Source organism: Caloenas nicobarica, chromosome 27 (assembly GCF_036013445.1).
Source record: "Caloenas nicobarica isolate bCalNic1 chromosome 27, bCalNic1.hap1, whole genome shotgun sequence".
In the NCBI taxonomy this organism is placed as follows: Eukaryota; Metazoa; Chordata; class Aves; order Columbiformes; family Columbidae; genus Caloenas; species Caloenas nicobarica.
In genome coordinates, this window is record NC_088271.1 from 401,237 (window position 1) to 429,176 (window position 27,940).

The window sequence follows — 27,940 nt, forward strand, 5'->3', positions numbered from 1 at the left end:
GCATACACCACGTGATGGAGATGAAGCTGCTGGTGGGACGCCCCTGGGCTCAGCGCCCCCAGGCCGGCTCAGCCCCGCTGCAGCCACAGGTGCTGCCCACACTTCAAAACCATCCAAACAAGATTAAAAAAATACCCATCAAAGGAGAGAACCAGCCAGTTCTGTGCCTTAACAGCACCTCCCGTGTCCCAGTGCAGTGCGGGGGTGATGGTGGCCAGGGCAGCTACGCCGAGGGGCTGGGGATGGGGGACAAGGGGCTGGGGGACACAGCCGGGGCCGCGTCTGGGTGCAGGATGGTGCTGCGGGTGCCCCTGGAACGCAGGCTGTCCCCACGCGTGATGAGGCCGGCGTAGCCCTCCTGGTGTGAGAAGGCGTAGCTGGAGCGGTGGTGGAAGGAGCCCCGAGGGACGTGAGCACGCAGCTCCACCAAGGGCTCCGGCTCCCGCTTGGCCTTCAAGCGGATCTTCTGCAAGGCAACAAGGAGACCATAGAACCATAGATTAGTTTGGGTTGCAGGGCCCTTCCCAGACCCCCCAGTGCCCCCCTGCCATGAGCAGGGACATCTGCACCAGCTCAGGTTGCTCAGAGCCCCGTCCAGCCTGGCCTGGGATGTCTCCAGGGATGGTTCAGCCACCACCTCTCTGGCCAACCTGGGCCAGGCTCTCACCACCCTCAGGGAACAACAATTTCTTCCTCACATGCTGGATGGTGTTTTTGCCCGCGATGGTGCAATACAAGCGGATGGTGAGCGAGGGGATGGTGTTGACCACCAGGGACAGCAGGACCACAAGCAGGACATAGGGATCGGTCAGGGCATTCCGGCTGGCATCTGTCAACGCAAGAAGTCGATGGGTGATGTTTAAGTAGGGAAGGTGGAGAGGACAGAGAGAACTGGAGAGATGGAGAGAACTGTTGGGGGACCGGCCACCACCTGTGAAGGTGTTGAGGAGATGGCACCTAAACTGGAGTCAAAAATCAAGACAGAAGAATCAAGAAGTAGTGATGAATAGATGATCTACAAGATGGGAAATAGCTCATAGCACAAAGCCCAGGCTAGACTCCCCAGCTGGGGAAGGGAAGGACCATGGGGATCCCCAGGGCATCTCACCTGGGAAGCGGAAGATGGCAGGGGCTATCCTGAAGGCATCGATGGTTTGGGTCAGGAAGGAGAAGAGGCAGAAGAGCAGCAGGCTGGTTGTGACCATCAGAAAGGACAACAATGTCCAGAACTTGGTGTCCAGTATGATCTGCAAGGGCAGAACACACAGCAGCTGCAGGGATCCTCTTCTGTACAGTCCCTAATTCCTCTCCTGGCCCAAGGGAGATCATCTCCCAGCCACAAAGCTGCTGAGGACTGTGTTGGAGGGCCCAGGGCTGAGCCTGGGCCCTGAACACCTGCCCTGGGGCAGCACGGGGAAGGGCACATGGGTGCTTACCTCCATGAGGACCGACAGCAACGCCGACGTGGCCACTGTCACGGCAAAGGACTCGTAGTCACCGACAGCCCTGCTGCCGACACGGTCCTCGAAGGCCCAGAGTGCGATGTAGAAGCTGGCGAGCGAGGTGCTGACCCCGTGCAGGAAGGTGATGCTGAAAACGCGGTAGTTGAATAGCTCGTCTTGCTGCCCGATCATGTAGAGCTCGGGGAACTCCAGGCTCTTCTTGGCACTCACGTCCTGCCGGGAGGGCACCAAGCATCACCCTCCCCACCCACACTAGGGAGCAGGATTGGGCCACCCCACCCAACACACCCTTTGGGAAAGCTGTGCTGAGTTCCTCCACCCGCTCGCTCTGGGGTGACAGGCAACCCCAGGACCAGTGGTGACCTCCAAATGCCCATCGAGCTGCTTGGTACCACATCCCAACACAAAAATTGCCACATGGATGGGATGCAACCACCACTGGACTGATTCACACCCACCAAGGATGCAGCCTCCAGGTACAGGGGCTGGATGCACCCTGGTGGGCTCCTACCTGCTCCAGAAGGGCCAGGGACAGTATGGGATAGGCAGTGTAGAAGATGTTGTAGAGTGCAAGGAACCAGCCCTCGTACAGAGGCTAGAAGGGAGAAGAAAGCAGCTGTGAGCTCAGGGGGGCTTTGGAAAGACTCAGAAATAATTCTCAGGCACCAGAGGTGAGTCCAACATCCAAACTCTGGGGAAACCCCATGACTTGCCCCAGGCGCTGCGCCAGCCCTGTGTTGTCTGCAGCAATCCTGATGTCTCTTCTCGTGAGCAGCAAGGGATAGGACAAGAGGAAATGGCCTCAAGTTGTGCCAGGGAAGGTTCAGATTGGATATTAGGAACAATTTATTCCCGGAAAGAGTTGTCGGGCATTGGAACAGGCTGCCCAGGGCAGTGGTGGAGACACCATCCCTGGAGGTGTTTAAAAGACATATAGATAAGGTTCTTAAGGACATGCGTTAGTGCTAGTTTTAGGTTATGGTTGGACTCAATGACCTTGAGGGTCTCTTCCAACCCAAATGATTCTATGATCTGCAGGGTGTGGGACTGTGCTGCAGACAGAGACAGGGGCTGGGGCCACACACTGGTGGTCACATCACACTGATGGCCCCTGGGATAAAAGCTCCTGTTCTGGGGGAAACCAGCTTAATGCATGTGGGATCTTTCCCTGCGTCTGTCCGAGACTGAGCTGCAGCTCACAGGGACACCCCAAGTCTCCCCAGGGTGCTTTTCCCAATCCAGCCAGGTAAAAAAGCACATAGCCATTTGCATCTCAGCCAGGCAGCCCCCAAAAATACAGCAGCCTGATGCCAGGGCAAGGAAGAAAGGAGACCAGGGCAGTGACGTGGACATGTGCCCATCAGGCACGAGACCTACATGGGCTGACAACACCAGTGTGCAAACCTCCATGAAATGGACGTGACCTCTACTAACAGCAACATCTCTCACCTGAGCCGTGAATCCGCTGTGGAAAGCGAACCAGACCTGGGCCATGAGGCCAGCAAAGGTCTTGTAGAAGAAGTAGCGGAGGAACTTGCAGATGCGGAGATAGGCCCAGCGGCCGTGGACGAGCAGGAGGCGCTGGAGGTAGGAGAACTGGGCCAGGGCGTAGTCGCTGCACTGCACGGCTTGCATCCCCTCCAGCCCGCTGATGCCCACCCCGATGTCAGCAGCTGCAGGGGACAGGAGGGGTGAAACACAGATGGGGAGGTTTTCAGAGAGCCAGGTACTTGGCCAAAAAGGCCACCAGCATCCTGGCTTATACGAGCACTGGTGTGGCCAGCAGGACCAGGGCAGTGACTGTCCCCTGGACTGGGCACTGGCGAGCCCAAACCTCAAATCCTGGGGGCAGTTCTGGGCCCCTCACACCAAGAAAGCCCTTAGGGTGCTGGAGCAAGTTGAGAGCAGGGAACGGAGCCGGTGAGGGGCTGGAGCACAAGGGTGACGGGAGCGGCTGAGGGAGCTGGGGGTTCAGCTGGAGAACAGGAGCTGAGGGGAGACCTTCTGATCTCTGACCTGCCTGAAAGGAGCTTGGAGCCAGGGGGGTCGGGCTCTGCTCCCCAGGAACAAGCGCCAGGACCAGAGGAAACGGCCTCAGGTTGCGCCAGGGGAGGTTGAGGTTGGATCTGGGGAACAATTTCTTCCCCAAAGGGCTGTGGGGCATTGGAACAGGCTGCCCAGGGCAGTGCTGGAGTCACCATCCCTGGAGGGGTTGGACAGACGGAGGTGAGGTTCTCAGGACATGGGGCAGTGCCGGGGATGGGGAGGACGGTTGGACTCGATGATCTTGAGGGTCTTTTCCAACCAAATTATTCTGTTCTTCCCCTGTGGATTACCCCAGGCTGATGGGTGCAGGGTGAATCCAAGACTGACGGGCAAAAGGAAGAAGTCCCCTCCGTCACGTGCCATGGCTGCAGGAGTGACGTGCCAGGCAGGGCTGGGGGTGTGAAGAGCACAGCCCTGGGTCAGGGCTGCTGGAGAGAACCAGAGAGGCCTCAGTCTGCTGCCCAGATTGGGACTCGAAGCTTCATTAAGGTTCATTCCCTGCTGCCAAAGCAAGTTGTCCACCCCGCTCCCATCCTAATCCTGGCTCTGTGCCTCTCAGTCCCCTCCCAGCACAGCAACATGGGAAATTGGTTTGGGAGTTCTCCTCCCAGCTCCTCACCTCAAAGGAGAGGGTGAGGCGATAGAGATGGCAGATGGGGCACCACCACTCCCCCTCCCAACTAAAACCCGCATGCTCCTGTGCTCAAACCTTACTTTTGATCATGTTGACATCATTGGCCCCATCCCCGATGGCCAGCGTGATGGCTTTCGTGTGCTTCTGCACCAGCTGCACGATGAGGGCTTTCTGCTTGGGGGTCACCCTGCAGCAGATCACCGCCTGGCAGCTGGTGGCCAAGTCCACAAAGGCCTTCTCCACCACACTGCCCTCCTCCTGAAAGCCCGTAGCTCCGCAGCAAGGCAGCCACCGCCACAGCCGCCCCTTCTTCTCCTTCAGCACCTGTCCCGCCTGCAGGATTTTGTCCTTAGGGGAGAGCACACATGGTTGGGACCTCACCCATAGCCTCCATAGCATGAAGCTCCTCAACGATGCTCTTAAATCTTGTAGGTGCTACAAAAAAGTGACCCCAGTTTTCCCCAAGTTCATCATGCAGCAGGCACTGTGACCATGAGACCAGTTTGTCCCAGTATGACCAGAAGAGCATGTGATGACCCACCAGGCTGCATCATCCCAGAAGACTGGTCAGGCAGGTGTGGTCAAAGCCCCCAAACACCAAGTGATCGGTGCAAGGTTGTCCCCCTCTCCACAATTCATTCCCCAGCCCAAAATGGACATTTCCCAGCCCTCGGGCAGGAGGGGCATCACCTCCTCCACGGGCAGGTGCCACCCAGGACTTTAACAGTACCAGGGCAGAAACAGAGCAGGCAGGAAGCAGAGAAGAGCATCCAAGTGCCACCTTACCAGGAAGTCCCCGCTGATGACGAGAGCCCTCTTCTTGTGTTGTGAAGCCTCTGGGCGCTGCTGGGAGAGGCGGCCGCTGCACAGGGGTTCCCCGCTGCCGGCGAGGCTGCTGGTGCTCACCCAGAAAGCCCCGAGGATCTCGCTGTGTGAGGAAGGGGTGGTGGGAGCTGAGCTGGGGACACTGGGCACACTGCCCGGCTTCAAGTGAGACCTACATTTGGCCTTTGCTATCTCCAAGCCAGCTCCAGGGAGATGCGGCTGGCACCTAGTGGTGGGAACAGGGGGGACAGAGAGGTGGCCCCAAGGGCTCACTCATATTAGAAATCAGCCGCTGTTCCTGAGGTTTAGAGGCTGGAGAAACATCTTGAGCACTTTCTGGTCAAAGCCGAGGAAGATGATACTGTAGGGGCAGAAACAGATGGGGAGGCCTGGAAAAGCATCAGCAGATGAGAGCCATGGACATCCAGACTGGGACAGAGAAGAAGCATCTCTTGCAGAGTTGAGCTCTGCCCACCTTGGGCAGGTTCCTGTGCCCTCGGGGGCCTTCAGCAGGGACAACAACAGGAGGTGATGATTCCTCACCTGATCTTCTTCTCCTCCAGGATCTCCATGTCGTCCGTGAGCAGCTTGCAGGCGTAGCCGACGTTCATGGCAGTCTCTGCAAACATGCAGGTGTCAACAGCCTGTGGTCACAGGGTGCTGCCCACCCCCATCCCGGGGGAGCCCCCAGCCCTCAGGTCCAACAGCTGCTGGGGCTCTGCTCCAGCTCTGTGCTTCCCTTGCCTCAGTTTTCCCAGGGGTGACATGATCTGTGGGACACGCTATTATTTGATCTTAACGGGAACAGCAGAACCTGGTTGTTGCCCACTCCCAGGGTCTCACATCTCTTCTCTGGTCCTGGTTAGGGGAGAAGCTGAAATGTGTTGGTGGGATCTGGAGTTGCCTCCACCGACCTTGTTTGTCTCCTGTCAGCACCCACACTTTGATGTTGCCCAGTTTCAGCAGCTGGATGGTCTCAGGGACTCCATCTTGCAACTTGTCCTCAATGGCCGTGGCCCCAAGCAGCTGGAAGGAGAGCGAGTGGATGTCATGACATGGGGCAGGGCAAGATGCTTAGGGACAGGGTTTAGTGGTGAATTTGGCACTGTTGGGTTAACAGTTGGACTTGATGATCTTAAAGGTTTTTTCCAACCAGAGCTATTCTATGATTCTAAGATGCAGTGGTGGGAATTACCCCGGGATCCAACCAAGCGTCCTTGCCCATGGGTTGACATGTCCTGACAGATTATCTAACCCAGTGTTTACTGGCACATCACAGCGTCACCCCTTGGGGAAAAAATCCACCTGCCTTCCCACCCAGGGGATGAGTGTTGGGTTGGACACTTCACCCTTTCACCCCAGAGAGGCAAACCCCACAGTCCTGCCCAATGTGGGACCAGCACAGCCAGTTCCTCCTAAACCCCAGCCTCATCCCACCTGCAGGTTCTGCTCCATCTCGTCGTACAGCTTGTCCAGCTCCCGTGCGCGGTCCTGCAGCAGGATGCTGGCCTCATGGTGCCTTCTGCTCCACACGCTGTATTCAGCCTCGCTCACCTCCTTGCTGGCCAGGCACAAAGTCCTCAGTGTCTCCTCTGCAAACCGCTGCGGAGATGAGACATCAGGTCTCCCTTCCCTCGACCGGGATGACTCTATGGTGGACTAGGGCATCATGCCAGCCATGATGCTCCCACGGGCAGAGCCAGAGACCCTCCAGGATCTGGAGGTGTCCTTCTGGGCTCTGACTCCCTCCCCAATCCTACAGCATCCCCATGAGCATCCTTGCAATGCAACTGGCCCATGCAGAACACCGAAGGTAGATTTGATGCCCTCTTAGCCCCTGTCCCATATGCAGGTGAGGCTCCTAGAGCAGAAGGAAGAAATAAGGACCAAACTCCTGAAGCTGGAGAGGGAGGGAGCAGCAGGGCACTCCAGGACACCCAACCCAAAGCCAGCAGCAGGGACACCAGCCCTTTCTGCCCTGGGCTGGCATGGGACTCACATCCAGTGCCATTTCAGTGAAGGTCTCGTTGGGCCCTCGCCTCTGCAGTCTCTCCAGGATGACCGTGTCAGCTCCCTTGGTGTAGAGCCGGATCGTGCCCTGGGGGTCTCGCACTGGGAGGGTGGGGAAGGACAGCTCAGGTACCCAGAGAGGTGGCTCCCACTCATCATTGTCCCCATGCAATGATCATGCTGAGGGAGATGCGAGTGCTTTTCTGCTCGTGGTCATAGGAAGTACAGGAATGTCCCCAGATCTACACCACCACGAGGCAGGATCAGGTCTCGAGGACCATCAGTTCCTCACACACCCTCTCTGAGCCCCTGATCTACTCGCTCTCGCTTGGCTGTTCAGATCCTTCTCAGCTGCCTTCACCAAGGAATCAGGGTGAGCAAAACCGCAGGGATGACCAGGACGATTCCTGTGATGGTTGTGGTCAATCAGAGCCATCCCAGTGCCATTGCTTGTAGGCATGAGAATGGAAGGGACCCTCTGTGTTCCTGGGAGGACCCCTGAGACACCCCGTCCGTCCTGCTCACCCAGGACAGACATCCTCTTGCGATCGCTGTTGAAGTCCAGCATGGCCAGCACTTTGTACGTCCTCTTCATCCCCAGCTCGCTGATGGTGATAGTATCTTGTGTTCGGGACAGAAAGATGTACCCCAAGTTCCTGGCTGCCAACACCAGAGCTTCTTCATCTGGTGAAGCTGCTTGATAAACCAGCTGGTCTGCAGGAGAGGAGTAGGGGTTAGACAAGGAGAATCCCAGCCAAACACCTCCTGGACATCTGAACGTCCTCATTCTTGCCCAGCACCAACATTATCCATGGAGACACTAAAGTCCAAGCCACCAGGCCAGGGGAACTCAGTCCTACTTGTCTCATCTCTTCTGCCCATTGCCCCAGGCAGGACAAGTGCCCAGATAGGGCAGAATTATCCCCTCTGTGCTTCTGTTCCAAACATACATGTCTGTGATGCTAAGACAGTGGCCCAAAACCTCCCCAAGCTCTTACGCCACCTGCACCCCCGTGGCAGAGCTTTGCTCGACAGTTGAAGGAGCCATCATGGCCTCAATGCCTTGAACGTGAACTTGACTCCTTCTCTGAGCACGTCAACCACAGTGGCCAACCCACCGCCCTTCTCCTCCACCATGACAGTGTGGCAGAGGGCCAGCAGCCTCAGGAACTCCCTCAGCACAGGGTCGCTGTCCCTCCGGGCGGCTTCCAGCAGCATTGTGTCACAAAAGTCCATCTTCTTCTCCCTATGGCAGCTCCAGGTCAACCCCGACCCCTGCAAGAGGCACGGGCAGGCTGCAGGCATCCGAGAAGAGACCGAGCATGGGGCTCTGCAGCCGAGGATGATGCTGGTCCTCCCACCTGGTCACCAATAGCCGCGGCGGCTTTGGCCCCGATGAGGAGCCACGTCCAGCCCCGCGCTACACGGGAGAGGGGAGTTACGTACCGATGGCTGCTTGTTCCCACAGCCTGTGCCTGCACCTGCCAAAATAAAAACAATTCCATTAGCAGACAGCTGGCAGGGGGCATCACTGCAGGGGCTCAGGGCAATTTCTCTGGAAGGAACTGCTGCTTTTGCTGGTCAAAAGACTGGCAAAAAGAGACAAGTTTCCAGCATCTGCTCTGTGTCGGTCACAAGCCAGGCTCTGTTAGGTTGTCCAGGTTTGGCTTATTTGGCTTTTGGACTGTTTGGGCTTTCTATACTTTTTTTTCACAGAAAATAAAAATCCATGGGCTTCACTGGCCCATCACCTCATGGCCTTATCCTGGCTACCTGGACCAGCATCAGCTCATTATTCCAGATAGGACCCACCTCACTCAGAACTATGTGTTTGCCATGTAGCTGTGCTGAGCTCCTAGCCCCTGGCTCCTCTTTATATCGGGGAAGATCTGGCTGATCTCAGCTGAGTTTGGGGCACAATACATCTCCTGAAAGGTAGGAGGGCAGAACATGCACTGGGAGCACAAGACAAATGTGACCGCAGGCGTAGTGGCCCCTGCAAAGCATTGATAACATGGGAGATGAGAACAAGCTGAATTCCTACAGCTTCTGCCTACACACTGGACTACCGAGATCGATCCACGTGCCCCAGGCTTCCTAGAAATCCAGGAGAAACAGACAGAAGCAAAGTGGCCTAAACTCAAGTTCTACCTTACTCATGAGTCTCTACAAACTTGTGTCCACCAAAAGTTACCATAGATTGTCCCATTGATGCAGCATTTCTTGAAGCTCATAACATTTTGTGTCAAGGTGCCGGTCTTGTCTGAGAAGATATATTCAATCTGGCCGAGCTGATCATTGAGGCTGGTGCTTCTGGCTTTTGCTGGGATGTCCTTGACAGCATAATACATTTCCAGGTCCCAGTTGATAAAAAAGCTGTTCACCAGATAGATGAATTCAAACCTGGAGAATGCGATAGAAGAAAACTTACCCTGGGGAAGAAGATCGCATCGCTCACATCCCAGGGAGTCTTGGGGATCTGACACGGGAAGAAAGGGCAGGGGGGGAACTCCCCACCTAGATCTGAGCTTGGGGTAAGCAAGAGGATTTTCATTGTTTGTGGCCAGTTTTCCAGAAGGCTCATCACACCAGTCTGAGAGCCCACAGGGCCCCAGGCAACTGGGCTCCCCTCTGGGAATCTGGCCCTTGATGACAAAATTCATAGATCTGGAGATTCACTGAAGGACCTAAACATTTGGAAACTGCTTCTTCCAGCACAAATTGTGGTCTGTGTTCTTCTCTTCCCCACCATGCTGCTGCTAGTGGGGAAATACAACCCTCACCAGTCTCATCCTCAGCCTGCATGCAATTTCCAACATCAGTACGTGTCTTTGCATCTCTTGTCTGGCTTTCCTCGGAGAAGATCCCATAGAACATCATAAATGTTTGTAAGATACACACTCCATCCATCCTTGCCTGCTCGGGGCTAAGGGAACACAGGGGAATGGCTTGCTCAGGATCTTTTGTGCAGCCCCTTTTGTGGCTGCAAACCAAGGTGCCAGGTGATGGTCAAGGGCAAGGAGTGAAGTACTGATCTCCAGTCACGTGCAAGCTCTGTTGTTCTTACGTTATATACATGGACATGGGTATGATGATGCTCAGGAGGATCGTGAAGCCCCAGAAGTTGAAGAAGGCCTGCTGGGCAGGAGTCGTGTGCTTGTAGAATGCAGAGAGGTAGCTGTGCTTCTCCTGGAACATCTTGGCCCAGAACCCAGAGGCAACAGCGAGGCACAGCGACGTGACCAACAGCACCAGGAAGATCTGAGATGGGAAGCCAGGATGAGAACCTCACGTCACACGGAGCCCACCACACCCTTTCCTAGGAACAACCATTGCCCCTTCCAGATCGTTTGTCTCATTTAGGCGTAAACCCACAGAAATGTGTCCTTGTTCCTGAAGCTGGTTCTCGGAGCTCATCCTGGGCCTAGATGAAGCATCACAGCATGTATTTCAGCTTGACACATCCACACCACACACGCACAGCAAAACTCAACTTTCTCACCCTCCCAATAGCCTCAGGCACCATCTCCAAGGAGAAGGGGTGTCCTGCATCTTCCTGCTGACGTTACCAGCAACCAGAGGAATGCTAGTAGCCAGCCTGAGAAGGGATGACACAACCTCCAGGAACCAGAATAAGAGCCGCCTGTTAAAATTAATTGTCATGACCACACTGCTTTGCTTCCCACAGGGGAAAGGCTCCTCCTTCCCCCATCTCCCACCTACTCCGTGCTGAGCCATAGCCTGTGGGCCACTCAGCACAAACCTCCAGGCCAGGAGAGGTTGGAGATCCTGGAAACAGCTCCCTGGTTTGAAACAGGCTGGTCCTAGAGGCTGATCTAGAGCTGAGGACTCAGGGTCTAGAGTTTAAGCAACACAACCACCGCTCCAGACCCAGCAACTGCCGCTCACTGGGAATATCATTTGGTATTTGCCCAGAACATGTTAAACACAAGACATTCTGAGCAAAATATTGAAGCTTAAGAAAAATCAGCATCACCCAAGCAAGCAGCCTCTCATGAGAAGGCTTGTGAGAAACCCCAGGAGGCCAGTGGACCACGGCAGGAGGTGTTTGCACCGCACTCACTATGATCACCAGCCGGTCCATCATGCAGTCCAGCTTGGTTTTCTTCCGCTTGATCTTTCCACAGTTCCTCATAATTTTGGAATCAAATCCTGGACAAGAAACATTTCAGAAGTGAAAAAGCAAGTCCCCAGTCCCTGGAAGGCTGACTTGTAGCTAAGTGCTGCTGGTTTCCTCCATAACAACATCTCCCCACCTCTGAAGACTTCAGAGGACCATGTCCCTTGATCAGGGGCTTGGTGACAGTGGGAGGTCCTCCCACTTTGTGTCAGCTGAGAACAGGACCTGCTGATGCCAGGAGCTCCTGGGCAGCTTAAAATCCCCGGGAATGTTTTTCTGCCCGTCCTGATCCCGGCCTGGGCATTCACCTGCATAGATAACCAAGCCATAGCAGACGTCAGTGTTGCGCAGCTTGCAGCCTCGCAGCAGGATCCGTTCACTGTCCAGCGAGTGGGTCTGTCCCCTCCAGGCCAGCGTGCCGGTGAAGCTGTGCATGCGGCTGTTGGGCTCCTCGCAGGTCACTCTCCCTTGGGCAGAGGGCAGGATCCAGGTCACGGCTTTAGGGCAAACGAGAGGTCCTTCCTCTCCCTTCCCACCATGCTTGCTCCCTGCACAGAGGGCTGATCCTCCCAGGGGAAGTTCAGATTTCGGCAGGGCCTCTCCAGATCCAGTTGGGATATGGATGGCTCAAATTAAGGTGAGGCTGAGCTGGAGTGCTGGAGTGTCACCCTGCAGTCCTGCGAGGGTGCTCAGTCCAGGAACCGCACTGGGCGATAAAATTGGACCAGATACAAACACAACCCCCGTCATCCCCAGCATCTTTGAGGAGGGAGTCTGTGTCCTATGAAGGACCAAAGGGGAAAAAATGCAGGGTTCAAACTCAGGTTTGGGAGCCAAGCACTTGTTTCCAGTGGGAAAAATCAAGATCCAGAGCAGGGGGAAGCACGAGTCACAAGCTGCTCTGCGGAAAGTGTTTTTGGACATGCATTTTCAAAATCTGGAGCTCAAATCTTGGTTCTGGGGTGTCTGTAGGTTTAACTTTCGGATGATCCCCCTCATGCCCTGCACAACCCCAATGGACCCATCGCTCAGCTGGGGAAGGGCCTCCACGCGAGGTCTTTGGCTCCTTGCAGGCAGGAGCAAGTGCAACCTCAAACTGGACCAGTGGTACTTGGTTCCTGAGGGGACAGAGGCTTCCCGGGGCTGATCCCGTCCCGTCGCAGAGGGACAGCTGCATCCTCGTGCCTGGGAGACTCACCATCGAAGGCAGCCATGCTCTCCTCGCTCACCAGCTCCTGGTGGGTGACCAGAAGGGCTTGTCTGAACTTCAGGTTTGTTTCCCTGTTGAACAAGAGCCAGCAAGGGAAAAAATAAAACAACCTGCAGGGTCACAGAGCTGTTAATTCTGTTGTCAGCCCCATGGGACAGGGATGGCCATTAATTACTGGGTGATTACATGAGTGATGGTGATGAAAGGTGAGATAGGGACCTATCACACCAGACATCGAGCACTCGGGCAGGGAGGGAGCGCTGGCCTGGAGACCCTGCCATTAAATCATCCTGCAGACGGGGCGGGAGGGATGGGCTGGGTGGGAGCAAAGAGAGGAAGACGCCCAAGCTGCTCTGTGGAAAATGTTTTTGTGCTCTCGTTTTCAAAATTTGGGGCTCAAATCCCATTTCTGGGGTGTCCGTAGGTTCAGCTTTCAGAGGATCCCCTTGCAGCCCCCCCAAAAGGGCCTGACCCCCCCAGTCCCAGGGGGTCCCCAAGAGTGGAAGCTTCAGCTGTTGGCGGGGATGTCTCTGCCCCTCTCCCCCCATGGCGGTAGGGGTCTCCTGCCTCTCTCCTCACCCGTCAATGTCAGCGGTCTCCACGTAGCACAGGCTGCTGGGCTCCGAGCTGCACAGCAAGAGCATGTCGGCCTGGAAGAGCAAAACGTGGGGAGAGCAGCTGGCTGAGCCCCTCCTCGCCAAAGCCCCCACTGCACCCCGCACGCAGCCAGCTCCGGGCACCGCTCACCGGGACGAAACTCTCCTTATGCAGACGGACGATGTCACCGACACGGATGTCGCGCCATTTCTGCCAGCGGAAGCTGCAAGAGAATTAGGGGGGGAATTTTTATCCTCCCAGAGCAGTGGGAACAGGATTCTTGGCTGTTCCTGTCCTCTGGACCAGCTGGTGTCCATCCCAGCTTCTTGCATGAACGGGTTCTCCAGAGTGTTGGTTCCACTGCCACCATGGTGGCCTCCCATCTGCACGACCAAAGGGTGGCTGAGCACCGAGGGTGGCACAAGGACCTGTTTGTCACACCCCCGTCCCCCGTACCTATGGGTGACAGGCACCTTCACCCCCCTGGCCACAGGTGAGTGATGTTGGTGCTTCCCTGGACTGGTGTTTGGCAGTGATCTGACTCTGTGGGTTAGATATTAAGATCTGGAGGAACTTCTGTGGCCAAGGAAACTCTCCTCCCAGAATATGACAGCAAATTACGGCTTTTTTAGACCTATTGTCTGTGACTAGAATATGATCATCACTACAGGGGAACAGCTGGACCTACAGTTGTTTGGGAGGTGGTGGGCATTTGCAGAATCAGGGGCAGTCCCACCAAACCCCTTCTCAGCTGCTCTGCTCAAGGATGCTCAGCACTTCAGATGATCCATCGTTCCATACAGGCTTGGAAAAAAACAGGAATAGCTTCCCCTAGCCCCTCACCTCTTCCCAGACAGGATTTCGCATGGTCTGCTGTTGATGTTCCTGTCACTTTGGTGACGGCCCTACACAGAGGAGAGAAAAAGAGAGGCCAAAAGAAAGGGATGTGCCACGCCAGACACCCTTGTCCCATGAAAACAACCCTCTTAATGCCATAATCTGCCTCCTCAGCCCCAGAGCAAGATCTGCCTTCTGAAGCAATTGGAAGATGTATTCTGGTAAACAAAGAGGCAAAATTCCCCTGAGGTGTTTCTGGGGACCAACCTGGGAATGTAGCCATTGGTTAAGATATTAAAGATGATGGAGATGGGGCTCCAGACCCCAAGGAGAGCAACCGACTGGTTATGGCCTTCCCAAGGGAAAATACGAAGAATTTCGGACGTGGTAGAGTTGATGGTACCTCAAGAAGGACAAGTGACAGCAACTCCCGAGCTCTTCAGTTCACCCACAGCAAAGGGCCCCTCTCTCTGACCGGCTCCTGCGGGACCTACGCCCAACACTCACGACCTTGCGCTTCAGCCCGTACTCACAATGTCATCTATCAGGTCTCGTAGACCCCGAATGGTGAGGAGGCAGCTCAGGGGGAACAGCAGAGTGTACCAGGGCAGCGTGGAGATCTCCGGGAAGGTCTAGAGAAGCAGAATTTTACACCGCTGACATAACATTCGTCCCCCCTTGGGACACTTGAGGTGATGAGTGACGACTCCTCACTCCTAACTCGGCTCCCCAGCAGGAGCCCATCTAAGATGAATCAAGTCATCATCTCTGCCTACACAGAACTATTTTGTTAATTTTCCACATCTTTTTAAACTGGATGTGTGAAATGCACGGGGGCCACTGAATTTGGAGGGTAGGACTTCTGTTTAGGCACGGTCTATATGAGCTTAGCTTACATCCAAATCCAGTCAGTTTAAACTAACCAAACCTAGGTTAAACCGCTCAGAGTTCGTGGAAGGCAATAACCACCACTGAAAAGCACAATCCTTGGCACGGTTTTAGACAAAGCCCCCTACTCAAAACACCAGACAACCCTCCTTTGGTAGATGGTCCCTGACACACTCGCTCGTACTTTTGTGTCCATCTCACCTGTAAGAGGATGACAAAGACGAAGTAGACGTTGGCCATTCGGTGGAACTGCTCATAGAGGTTCAGCGGCAGGAAGGTGAAGACGTTGTACTTGGCCGTCTTGATGGCATTGCCCTGCAGAGGAGAGACAGGTCGAGGTCACAGGGGGAGTTCAGCCACGGGAAATCAAGGACGTGTTTCGAAAAAATGCCAAAAACTTTCTGATATTTTTAGGACTTCTCAGCTTGTCGTAGCATAAGAGATGACTTCAGATATTCACAAAAGCCATAAGGAAAAATAAGATTTATTAGAGCAAAGGGACATATTACTTAAAGTTGAAACAAAATAATTTGCTTCAGATCATGTAAAGCACACCTCACTGACCCCCAAAAAGAAGGTCATTATTTAGTTGGAAAAAAAAAAAAATCTGGTTTTGTTCAATCAAAACATTTTTCAAAAATCTTTATTTTGATTTGACCATCAGACTAAAAAGGCTCATTCATACTATGGCTGGTAAAACACTGCCCCAGGTTCCCAGAGAGGCGGTGGATGAACCATCCCTGGAGACATCCCAGGCCAGGCTGGACGGGGCTCTGAGCAACCTGAGCTGGTGCAGATGTCCCTGCCCATGGCAGGGGGGGCACCGGGGGAGGTACCTTTAACCCAAACTATTCTGTGATTCTATGATTCTGCTCCGTGTCTGACAGCTTCAGAGGGCACCAGACAGAGATCAGCCCTTCCTCTTCATTGAGGATGATGTACGTGACTCTCCATCCTACTGGAGATCTCTCTGCAGCATCTCTGCCATGTCACCATGCACCATGTCACCACCAGCTCAGGAATCAGGGACTAGGTTGACTCACCTCATACTTCTTTTTGGTCAGGCAGAAGGCAAATTTCTTCTTGAACTGCATGTGGTAGTTGCGGTCATTGGCCCTCACCTCCCAGGTGAAAGCTGAAAAAGCAAGTGGATATCCACCAGCTGTCATCACAGCCAAGCCCTGGCCACCACCCTCTGTCCTCCTCTGCTGTGCATCCTTCTCCTCTGAGCCTCAGGCTGGCCGTTTGAGCTCAGGTTTTACTTTAACCATATAATCAGGCCAGGTGAAGGATGACTCCTCCAAGCACAGCTTTCGCTGTTCTGAAGGCTGGTCATTCCTCTCCTGATTTCATTTTTGCTATCCCAATGCAGATGCTGCCATGCAAGGGACATCCCAACCATGTTCCCCAACTCCTGCACACCAGCTGATGGTCCGTCCTTCCAGACCACTTCACCTCAAATCCACTTCTCATAAACTGTACAGAACAAAGAAAAACCCCTAAACACACTAATTCCACACTGACCTGGAAGGTGCTGCTTTCCATGCAGGCAGCCCGAGGCTGGGTCTTGCTCAGCCATACCGGCACCACTGGCAGGGTCTGGGAACAAGGACAACAAAGATACTTGCAATGTTGGGCAATGACCCCACTGGGATGCTCCAACATAGAATCACAGAATGTCCTGAGCTGGGAGGGACCCACAAGGATCACTGAGTCCAAGTCCTTCTCCACCCAGCCCCAGCTGCCTGTGACAGCTGAAAGACATTTTTCCTCTCCAAGGAAGTTATGAGAAATCATTGGTAGTCATCAGCGAGGAACAGAACCTCTCCCTGTCCTGCCATCGCACCCGAGCATCCGTCATGCCTTGAGAGCAGCCACTTTCATCAGTGACAAGATTTGCAGTACTCTCAGTAGCTCAGTGACCTTCCCTGTAGGGGTGTTAGGGAAGATTAATTAATGTTTGTGAAGCGCTTTGTAATCCTTACGTGAAAGAAGTCAGTGAGGTATAAAGCATTAATTACCTAATTATTAAATAATCCCACACAGAAGTCTGTCCCTGCCATTATTTTTTATCTCACTCCTTTGATCACTACTTTTTTCCATTTTTCCACTGAGATGTCTCCTTTTCTCCCTATTGCTTCTCATGGCACAAAGCAAATTTGGTGTTAGTTTGCCCCGACGCACGACTCAGCCCTGAGACACTCGCAGATGCTCCCAGCTGGGCCAGAGCCGTCACCTCATTGCAGGCCTGCTGGCCACGCCGTTCTTGATGCAGAGGCAGACCTCGGTTTTGTCCGTCGTCCTCCTTTCAGAAGGTCTTTTTGTGCTCAGGTCTCCAGCTGACTCTCCATCACGTCCCCCCTGGACTTGGCATCTCTCAGCCCCATTGTACCCAGTAACGATCGCCATCACCCCCGCTGCGTGCCGCTCGTCGGTTCCAAAGCACCCGTGTTCCCAATGCCAGACCTAAGTACAGCTAATTAAGCACCTGCACTTGGCATTTGCGGGACCCTCCGTGGAGCCGAGCGCTGTGCAAACGCAGCTGGGAAAACAGCCCCTTGGCAGAGGCTCAGGAAAGAGACTCAGGGGCAAAGGAGGAAAAAATGCAGAACTGAGTGAGGTGTCCAAGAAACCTCTCAGCAAACCTCGCTCATCACTTCAAGAATTAGAAATAAAAATTGCACTTTGGGTAGGCGGGAACACCTGGCGGCGGGTGCCCGGTGCCAAACGCACACACTCCCCAGCCTGGAGCTTCGTGGGGCCAAAGGCACCGAGCGCTGCCCCACACCTCGTCCAGTGGTTTATTAACCTGCAGGGTGTTCCTCCAGCTCCGTGCTGGGATGAACCAGTCGGTCCAGCTGGCCGGGCAGGGAACGTCCCGTCCCGCTGGTCCCGAGGTCGTTGGGTGACCAGCAGCGATGTGGAGCTGCTGGGGGCTAAAAGGACCCAAAGTGGGACTTTCTCACCCAAAAACCAGTTTTGGGCTAGCGGAGGTTTGCATGGCTGAGCACAAATTAAGCAGTTTTAAGCAGGAACAGGCACCGTGCCACGAGGGTTTGGCCTGGGTTAGTGAAACATGCAGAGATTTGTGTTGTTTGCTGAGCCGACCCGCTGCTGTGGCATTTCTGTGCCGGTTTTGTTTCTGAAATCTCCGGATAAATGTTGAATTGTTGCTCAGTGTGGGAATTAGTCTGAGACTGTTGGGCTCCCTGGGAGCACCCAGCAGACCCAGTGCCCGCAGCCGGGGGTTCTCGTTGACTTTCTGCCCCTCCTGCTCCCCCCTAGACAAAAAAACCTGTGGGACGGGACCAGCCCGACCCTCGCGTTCCCTGCCCGGGGCTGGCAGGTGCTGCCATAAGCAGCTGCTGTTGTTTGCCTGGTTGTGACATCCCCGTGGGACCCCAACCAGTGTCCCCGCCACCCTGGGGACCCCCCCGCCTCCAGCCCCGGCTGCCGCGGCTCCGGGAGCGCCCCAGGGTCAGCCCCATCACAACAGCCGTGGGTGACAGCGGCCCGAGGACGGTGACAGCGGCCCGAGGACGGTGACAAGCTGTGGGTGGGTGCTCGTGCCTCCCGTGCCCTCGTCACGCCGGAAACGCCCCCGCACCCCAGCCGGGTGGATCATGTCTCATTAAAGCCTCGCGGAGGTTTGTTCCCCAGCTCTCAGGACATGCCCAGGCCATGAGTTTCCCTCCGCTCGCCCTATTTTTCCACCTGTTTTGATGTGATTCCAGGTGAAAAGGCAGCTCCTCCATCCCCCAACCGCTCCCCCATGCCAACCGCAGGGTTGTTTGGGGGGCTGCCCTGGGCCCCCCCCCTCCCCAGGGCTGCAGGGACACATGCAGCGCCCTCCCGCAGCAACGACCCCCCCGGCGCACCCGCTCAGGTCCCAGTCAGCACCCGTGGGTGCCCCAAAGCGAGCAGGAGGAGGAGGATGGGACCCCCCGGTGCTCACGCCACGGCCCCCCCGGGGTCCCCGTACCTGCTCCGATCCCGCCCGTGGTCCCAGCAGCCGCCGAGCTCCTGCGCCGCGGTGGCGAGAGGGACATTTGCCACCCGTCCTGCCCCCGCGGGACCGCGGGACAGCTCCCGCCACACCTCCAGCGCTGCCCCTCCCTGCCTGCACCCCCGGGCTCCCCCCTCGCTGCCCAGAAACTGCCCTGATTTATCGTCTCGGCGCGACTTGGCTCGAAAGAACCCGGAGCTGCCGCTGCAGGAGCCGTTCCCGTGGGATCTGCTGGGGGACAGGGACGCGGTGTCACGGCCGGGGTGTCCTCGTCCCCCTCCCGGCGGGGGGTCCTGAGCCGGATGCGAGGGCAGCGGGTGGGTACGAGCACCCCCGGGGGGCGTTCAGGCAGGGAACGGGCAGATTTGGGCAACCAAGGCTGAACTGGTTTCACCGGGGAGCACTCAGGCCCCCCCAGAGCCCCCAGGGTCTGGCAGCAGCTTGGGGGGGCTCGGGTGCTTTGAAGACTGAGGAAGGTGGCAGCAGGGGGACCCGGCCGAGGAAGAGGAGGCCGAAGGCACAAACCCCGTGTGCCTCTGAGCAGCCCCGAGGTGACAGCGCCGGGACTGCAAACCCAGCTGGGGACAGAAGCCACCTCGTTAGTGATGGCAGCTAACGAGAGGAGAGCCAGCCCGGTGTCCCCCAGCTCTCCCATCCCACGCGCCCACAGCCAGGCTCCGCCACGGTGGTCCTGCATTAGCCGTCATTAGATTAATTGCTCATTGCAATTAACCACAGAAACCCGGAGGCAATTAACCAAGTGCTGGCCCAACAGTTCATAAAGCACTTACTGCGCAGTCATGAATAACTCGCGTCAGGTCCATAAACAACGCAGCTGCATCGTGGCCCTGTGTCCCCGCCGGGCACCAGGTGACACTGGGGGTGTATTTGGTGCATCCTCATCCTGGGGCTGCTCCTCACCTCTGCAAACGGGAGGGGAAAAGCTCACCCGAACATTGCCCCAGGGGCTGGAGCTGTGACCGAAGCCAAATCGACTTGTCAGGAATTCTCATGCCAGGGTGGTGAGCAGGGGCACGTGCTGGTTTGGAATCACAGAATCATTTGGTTGGAAAAGTCCCTTAAGATCATCAAGTCCAACCGTTCCCCCAGCCCTGGCACTGCCCCGTGTCCTGAGAACCTCATGTCCGTCTGTCCAGCCCTCCAGGGATGGTGACTCCAGCACTGCCCTGGGCAGCCTGTTCCAATGCCCCACAGCCCTTTGGGGAAGAAATTGTTCCAAGATCCAACCTCAACCTCCCCTGGCGCAACTTGAGGCCGTTTCCTCTCATCCTGTCACTTGGGAACCTCCACTCTTAACCACTGCGGGGTCCATCCCACCCCACTGCAAGTGACTTTTTGCAATCACAACAATTAACATCAAACCAGCCCCTTTCCCCAAATACAAGCAGAGTTTCTCTCGTCCCAGTCCCCAAGCCCATCACCTGCCTTGAGCTCCTGCTCTCCCCTGGCAGGTCCTCCACGGCCGCGGTGACCCCGGCAGCTCCCGCGGGGCTGGTGCCTGGTCCTGGAGCAGCATCCACGAGGAAATTCAGTGTTTTGGGCCTCATCTGCCATCTCCTACCTGCTGCCCCCTCCCTGCCCTGGTGGCACCTGCAGCACCGGAGACCCGGGAAGACCCTGGGATGAAGGTGACACCGGCACCATCAGGAAGGGCCAGCAGCCGCTTGGCCATGGCAGGGACACCCCAAACCTCCACCTCCCCCCAGTGTCACAGCCACTCGCTGCTTTCGACAGCCGCGGGTGAGATCTGGTGAGATCTGGAGGAAGGAAAGGGATTTCCACATCCCGCCCCAGCATCCCCGCCAGGGACACGCGGTGCGTGACTTTGGGCACCCAAGAACTGACAACGCGGGCAGAGAACGGCCGAGGTCACCCTGGCAACCACAGCCGGCAAAGATGACATTTTTACCAATCAATCACCCCCTGCAATTGGCTGAACCCCCCCCCGTGCAATTAAGTGAGTGCTGGGAGGCCGCGCAGAGCCCCGCACCGGGGCGCAGGATGCTCCGCTGGGCACCGTGGTGACCGTCCCGGCACGTCCCCTCTCCGGGGGCACACGGGACCCCAGCCGGGGCTGCTCCATGGCAGCAGTGGCCGGATCCTCTGCGCAGGGAAGAGTTAAACCTTTGAGCCTGATTTTTACCTCTGAGCAGCTCCAGGTGCCCTGTTCCAACCGGCCAAGCAGTTACAAAGCCCCATTTGTTCGGAGAAAATAATAATAATAATTTAGAAACGTTTCCCTGCAGGACTGGTGTTGTTTCTCAGCCCCATGCGCAGCCCCCAGCCTCGAGTCAGCACTTCCTGGGTTCCCCTTAATGCCCCAAACTCTGGTCCTGGCTCAGCAGATGTGATGATGGGGCTGTCACTGCGTGATGGATGATGGACAGGCAGCTGCCACCCTGGGGGAAACTGAGGCACGGCACAGAGCGGCCGAGGCGCCTGGCCTTGGGGCTGCCGCGAGGTCCTTGTCCCCATTAACCGTGGCAGATAGGGCCTTGCCACACCGATGTCACCGCATGAGGAGCTTCCCTGCCTGCACACACAAGGTGTGGGACCCCCGACACGTGATGGATACTCACCCCTCCGCCTCAGCCCCGGCCCTCGCCCTCCTGGAGGGTCCAGACAAACTGCGGTAAAAAGCTTTTTAAAGAGAGGATCGATGGCCGCAGTCACGTCTGACCTGTGCCGGGTGGCTCAGTGGCAGGGGGTGACACGCAGACGCCCCGTGGATGCCCCTTGCCAGGGGACGATGTTGCAGGACGAGACGGGCCCCGGCGCAAACCCTGGTAGCACCTGCAAACGCAGGGGCGCGTGCGATGAGCCGCCTGGTCTCAGCTGCAGAAGAGGGACACGTAATGACACCCAACTGTCCCCCTGGGCTGCCCAAAACCTCTCCCTCCCTTGCAAGTGGGCAGGTTTGGGGCCGAAGCTGCTTTGTTCCAGGTTTGGAAATTCCCTCCTTGCACAGGCAAGCGAAGCCGCGGGCCGGGGGAGCAGCTGAGCTGCAGCAGAGGCAGGAGCTGGGCAGGGACCCCCCTCTGCCCCCGCTCCAAACGCTGTGGCAACACCGGCAGGGACCCAGCGCGTCACCGTGTCCGTGGCAGCTCCGAGGACACGGCCAGCCCGGTGCCACCAACCCGCCGGTAAACAGCCTAGACGGGGACGGGGCCCAGAGGCTGTTTCCACGGATCGATAGGGGCTCAGGGTGCGGGGAGGGGGGTTGGACCTCAGCACGGGGGTATTTGTAACACCGCAGCACCTCTGAGCTGAAGTGGAAATAGAGCCGCTTTTGTCCCATAAGCTACTTCATTTCACCTTCCCACGTTTCACCTTGCCCTGAAGGAGCTGCCAGCGCCAGCCTGGCCTCCTCAAACGGGTTTTGGAAAGCTTGGGACCGGGATTATGGCTCAGGGGGTCATTCTGCTCGTTTGCTTCCCCGATTCAGCTGCAGCACCCAAAACCCGAGGCAGTGGGGGGGGACAGGTAGTGCTGAGCCCCAGGACTGCACTGTGAGTCAGAGGGGAAGCACCTCGAAGGGGCAAAGGTTTCCCAAAGAAACCCCCTCACCGCAGTTTCTGGCGCTGATGCCCCAACTCCAGACGTGCCCTTGGGAGACAAAGTTCTCCAGGGAAAAACGAGGGTCTCAGACTTTTGAGCCAGATATTGAACACTTCACCTGCAGCACAACTGTCTGTCTGTCCATGTGTCCATCTGCAGAGCAGCGCCCACCTGGGACTGGGGTCTTCCAACCCTGGACCTCCTGCCCTCCGCAGCAGGGACCTGCAGAGGGGACGTCACGGGGCCACCCCCCGCAGGGTCAAGGACACGCCAGGAGGTCAGTGCTGGAGCTCAGGGCACCCAGCAGCACCTCTAAGACCCCTAAAGGTGATGAGAACACAGGTCAGCCGCAACTTTTATAGCATCCTAAGTAACCGCTGCCATCGCCAAGCCATCACCGTCACGTTAAATAAAACACATTGCCAGTGAGGTCATCTAATAGCCTATTATTTTTTTATTTGAACTTTTTACCTTCACCTCTTCCTCCGTGCTGATTCAGCTCCTTCATTTGGCACTTTAATTCCTGCCCCATTTGCGAGATTGATACCGGCTCTGGCGCAGCCTGGTCAGGTGGTGGAAGCAGAGGCGGGCGCCGGCATTCCTGGGCTCACACCATCTCCTCTGGTCCTGGCGCTTGTTCCTGGGGAGCAGAGCCCGACCCCCCTGGCTCCAAGCTCCTTTCAGGCAGGTCAGAGATCAGAAGGTCTCCCCTCAGCTCCTGTTCTCCAGCTGAACCCCCAGCTCCCTCAGCCGCTCCCGTCACCCTTGTGCTCCAGCCCCTCACCGGCTCCGTTCCCTGCTCTCAACTCGCTCCAGCACCTCAAGGCCTTTCTGGGCGTGAGGGGCCCAAAACTGATCCCAGGATTTGGGGTACATCCTTCATGAGGACACAGAGGAAATCCCAGTGGATGCTCCAGGGGCACCTGCCCAGGTCCTCCCACCTCTGGAATGGCTCCAGCCCCCTCGGTCCCCAATCCGGCCGCAGGCAGAGCAGACCCAGACTCAGGAACATGCGTCTAGTCAACACCCTTTTATTAAAAACAATTACAAAAAAGTTACTGGTTACAATAATTACATACAACCCAAAAACCTCTTACCAACCACAAACCTCTGGTTTTACAGTGTTACAGTGCCTGGGGGTCTGACGCTTGCTCTGCCCCATGCCGGCAGTGCGGGGGGATATGGTCCCACTGCCCACACAACAGGCAACCCCCTGCCCCACCAGCCTCATTTTAAGGGGTCTCAGCTGAACCGTGGGGAAAAGACGGGGAAATGCCCGCAGTCCCCTGGCCTGGCAGGACTCAGGCCTGCAGGACACCCCCGCAGCAACGTTCTGCCTTCCCCACACGGGCAGTGGGATGGAGCCGAGCACCCGGCTCCCGGCAGGACACCAGCACCGCAGGGCCGCGGTGGAAACGTGTCGGCAGCTGCTGCAGGTGCCGGGGCGCTGGGACCACCCGTCGGGTAACGGTGGGATCTTGAAGCAAGAACTGGATCCGAAATCTCACACGGCTGCACAGCCAACGGGCAGAACACTCCAGGTTCGCTACACTGCTGCAGCCGGAGGTGAGGATAAATGGGAGGTAAACAAGGGAAAGAGTCAGGAGCAGGAATAAACCTTCTCTCCCTGGGTAGGAAGCACTGAACTTTTGCTGCACCTCTCTCCGGCCCAAGAGCAGCAGCGTTCCCGGCAGGCGATGGCAGAGGGGACAGACAAGGTGTCCTGAAGACGGGAGGGAGGCGGCTGCAGCACTTGGCCGAGGCTGCGAGGAGAGCGGGACAGGACATGCCCTGCAGAGCGCCGGGGAAGATTCACAGCCCAAAATTTGGGTAACGAAGAGGCTGGGAGCCTGTGGCACCGCCCGCCAGAGGAAACACAGCAGGGCTCAGCAATAACAGGAGCTTTTACATCCCAGCCCTGTCATCCCCAACAGCAATGGGGCCGGGGCAGAGAGACCCCAGAACCACCCAGTCTGCCCCAGTCACCAAAAATGCGACAGAGATGCTCTCAACAGCTGCTCTTGTCCGGGGCAGGGCGGGAAAACTGGGGCTTTTGCTCTTTTTCTTAAAACACCCAACATGTAAACTACTTTAAAAGAACAATTTTCAACTATTGCTTTTGCTCTTGGCCTGCATTGAGTGCCCGCTCTCAGGGACAGACTGGTGGGGAGTCCTGCGGACTGGTAGGGGCCACCCTGAGGTGCCCCCCAAAGCCTTGATCCCTACAAATGAACTCGCTGGAGCCGCGATGGAAGCTCAGGGTCAGGACAGCTTGTTCCAACCCGCACAGACACGACACCTGCTCATACCACTGGAAAGCTGCACGTTGCTGCTGAGCTCAGGGAGCCCAGTTTGTCCCAGTCCCGCTGTCCCTTGTCACACTATGACACACCCTGAGGTCTGGGCAAGGTCTGACCCTCGTGGTTTCCCGCTTTCGCAGCGACGGCACAATGGGGACACCAGTCCTCGCTGGAGAGATCACCTGGCTGGCAGCAGGCGGGAATTTCCCTGGCCCCATCTCATTCCTCTTCTCGTGGCTCCGGCGTTCTGCTCTGCACCAGGATGTTCTCGGATGTTCTCCCAGACAGCTCGATCCTCAGCTCTCACCACCCCTCGCACATCAGCCATGCAATCTGTTCACTTTACAGCTTCTTGCCCAACTTTCTTCCATTTCCCGCCCCATCTCCAAACACCGCAGGAATCCACCAGCTTTGGAGCACAGAGGCAATTTAAGTGAAATTTGGAAAAAATAAAAAGAAAACAATCTACCTTTAACTGAACCAGAAAGATCCTTCTGCACGTATCCAACCTATCTCTAAAAGCTTCTCCTAGGAACCAAGATGTTTTCTCTGGCTGTGCTACTCAAAACCATCTTGCCATGCACCTACGAGGCAATTGTACCACAGAATATCCCTTGGGTGGAGTAAAGAGGATCCGAGAGCTGCTACCTGGACACAGCAGAGAGCCGGCGCCGTTGGCTGCGCCGGCAGTGGTCCTGAAGTCTCGTAGGTACCTGAAGTGCGCGGGGAGGCTGGTGTGGCATGCAGCTGCGTACGGGTGGACAGTGTTACTCTGAGCATTTATTGCACTGCTTCAAAGAGGTGGAGGAGGAACAGGAGAGAGAGAAAGCGCGAGTCATCGTTTCACTTTAGCGTCTTCTTTGATCTTCCAGACCATCAGCTCCATGCAAGCTCGGGCGTCCTCGCTGGAGTCGTGTCCTTCCACTGGGGACAGAAAGACAAGGACGGCGGTGACCACCTCGGCTTGGGCAGCCCCAGCTCAAAGCACAGACAAAAATTGCCAAAACAAGCTCCTGCCCAGCATTGCTGGCCCAGCTGCTCATCACCCTCTGCCACAGCAACCGTGGGTGCATCTGTGATCACCATGAACCACAGTGATGGCTTTAAAGTAGAAGAATTTCCACTAAACACATTTTTTGCCTGACTTCAGCCTGACACCATTCCCATTTAAATTAAGGACTGAAGTTCTGCTAATCTGCAGGCCCTCAGGTCACAGAGCAACTGCTTGGAGGCCTGAATTTCCCCAGCAGTCTGTTTACAAAGTGCTCAAGGAAGGTGGAAAAAAATATCAGACTCGTTTGGGTTAAAGGGACTTTCAGAGCTCATCCAGTGCCCCCCCTGCCATGAGCAGGGACATCTGCACCAGCTCAGGTTGCTCAGAGCCCCGTCCAGCCTGGCCTGGGATGTCTCCAGGGATGGTTCGTCCACCACCTCTCTGGCCAACCTGGGCCAGGCTCTCACCACCCTCAGGGTCAACAATTTCTTCCTCCATTCGCTTCAAACAGAAAGATCAATCTGAGTTTGCCAGAGAGAGAAGGGAGGGTGTGACACGGCCGTGACAGAGCTGCCTCTGGCCTTCTCACGCCACGCTCTGGTCCCCAGTTGGCAGAGAGAGGGAAGCAGCAAGTGCTGCTGTTCCTCAAAACAGGGTTTAAACTCAAACTTCACACGTTGGCCCGTTCACAGCTACTGCCAGACACTATATGGGAAAAAAAAAAGATCAGGAGCAGGAGGATGGGGCTTGGGGAGAGCAGAGGAAGGCAGGAACAAGGCGCCTACATCCAGGTGGGACGGGACACGAGACCCTCACTCTCAGCTCCTCCTTGGTCTCACCGTTGTCCTGGATGATGCGCTTGAGGTAGTCTGCCATCAGCGTTCGGAGAGCCCGTTTGTATGGCAAACCCAGCCGGTGAGGAAAGACGATGGCGGTATCCACCACTGTGCCATGGATAAGCTGCAGGGAGGGAACCAGAAAAAAAAAAAAAAAAGTTATTTTCGCACTCCCACAGGGACAGACAGTCCTTAGGATTAACCACACTAAAGGAAATCTTCCGGTCAGGCTCCACATAATGTTATCACCCAGCTCCGACCCAACCAGTCTTGCAAGAGGCTCTGGCTGAATCAAAGACGACTCCCCCTCGAAGGACACGTGCGCACATGCTCCCCAGAGCTCTGCCAGCCAACGCACCTGCCCCAAACTCTGCTGACACCGCATGGTCAGAGCAGCAGAAATTCAGGGCTGACCCAGTTTGTGTAACTCAAACGACAGGCCAGGCCAATCCTTAATACCCTGGAGAAGCTGGCGTAGCTCTGAGAGTGTCTTTCACAACAAAAAACTAAGCCGAGGAACCAGCTGACCTCACAAAGCTTCTAAGAACCTTCCAACTGCTTCTCAAGATGTGGAGCAAAGCAGGAAGGATGCGCAAGTCAAAACTGTACCTACCCCGCTGTACACCACGCTGCTGCTACACAAAAAGCCTGACCTTCCAGGTGCAAACCAACCTGGAAACCTCCAGGCCAGCAGCAATGAGTCAACAGGAAGTTTATAACCAGTGCTGGCTTAGCAAGGATGAGATGGGACAAGGAGATCTTGAACTTCTGGGTATAAGGATCTCCACAGGGGACGGGAGGGAGGCCCTGGCTGGTCCCATGTCAAAGTGCCAGGTCAAAGTGCTGGGGACACAGGAAAGGCCAGAGGTTTGCTGTCCTCTAGGTATGAAGTGGCATCACGCTGGACGAACTGAGGTTGCTGAACAGGTCAGCATGTCACCTGCACTGTGCCAAGGGGTCTGGGGGGACCAAAAGGTCCAACAGAATCCATAACCATGGGGCAAGCTGGCTTATTTTAAATACTAATTTGTTACTCTCAGGCTAAGACAAGATTAATCTTCTGTTGCCAGGAATATGTGTTCAGTGCGAGCTAAAGGAACATGGATGAAGGCAGTCCCATATCTCGAGTACAGGAGTAAAATGCCAGGTCTAAGAGATAAACGTGTATGCCTGACCAAATGACGACTCTGCAAGTCTCGACACAGGATGACTCAGACAAGACCCAGATAATCCCATCTCCTCATCTGCCTCGGCTCTTCCTGGGCACCAGCTAATGTTGCATGACAATCCGTAACTTCGTCAGTAATAGTTTCATAGCCCAGCTCTGTAAATGCCTGAGAACAGCTGTGGTTTAACAGAAACAACCTGCTACGCTCTTTGGAGTATAAAACTGCCAACATTATGGATAATCTCTCTGAGACTGCAGCCAAGTTTGGCACCCACCCAGGCACAATGATAATTACTTATGTAGATCAGGAAGACTGAGGAAACAGGATAATATAGCTTTAAATAAAAATTGAAATGCTATCAGCATTTGGAGCTTGCCATGGCCATTAGCGAGATGTCAACTTTAC

The 27,940-nt window shown here is 55.9% G+C and overlaps 2 protein-coding genes across 2 annotated transcripts in view; both read right to left on the minus strand.

The window, feature by feature from the left end:
- Nucleotides 1–223: 223 nt before the first annotated feature.
- Nucleotides 224–20,350, minus strand: ATP8B3 (ATPase phospholipid transporting 8B3). Its single transcript, XM_065652836.1, has 28 exons — nucleotides 20,240–20,350; nucleotides 17,461–17,587; nucleotides 15,695–15,786; nucleotides 14,853–14,966; nucleotides 14,297–14,395; nucleotides 13,770–13,831; nucleotides 13,077–13,149; nucleotides 12,909–12,979; nucleotides 12,318–12,400; nucleotides 11,428–11,586; nucleotides 11,063–11,151; nucleotides 10,046–10,239; nucleotides 9,153–9,381; nucleotides 8,340–8,459; nucleotides 8,097–8,253; nucleotides 7,504–7,692; nucleotides 6,968–7,080; nucleotides 6,406–6,570; nucleotides 5,883–5,994; nucleotides 5,512–5,587; nucleotides 4,930–5,071; nucleotides 4,224–4,491; nucleotides 2,913–3,136; nucleotides 1,975–2,058; nucleotides 1,437–1,676; nucleotides 1,109–1,247; nucleotides 699–829; nucleotides 224–466 (listed from the first exon to the last, which is right to left on the minus strand). Exons 1-28 carry the CDS (start codon nucleotides 20,348–20,350, stop codon nucleotides 224–226), a joined length of 3,906 nt encoding a protein of 1,301 aa, XP_065508908.1.
- A 2,918-nt stretch (nucleotides 20,351–23,268) lies between these two features.
- REXO1 (RNA exonuclease 1 homolog) overlaps nucleotides 23,269–27,940 on the minus strand; it is a 37,635-nt gene continuing 32,963 nt past the window's right edge. Inside the window, exons 15-16 of the mRNA XM_065652759.1 lie at nucleotides 26,370–26,490; nucleotides 23,269–25,460 (exon numbers count right to left, since the gene is read on the minus strand). Of these exons, the coding sequence (XP_065508831.1) occupies nucleotides 25,372–25,460; nucleotides 26,370–26,490 (210 nt within the window). The 3' untranslated portion in view covers nucleotides 23,269–25,371. The remainder of the gene's footprint in view (nucleotides 25,461–26,369; nucleotides 26,491–27,940) is intronic.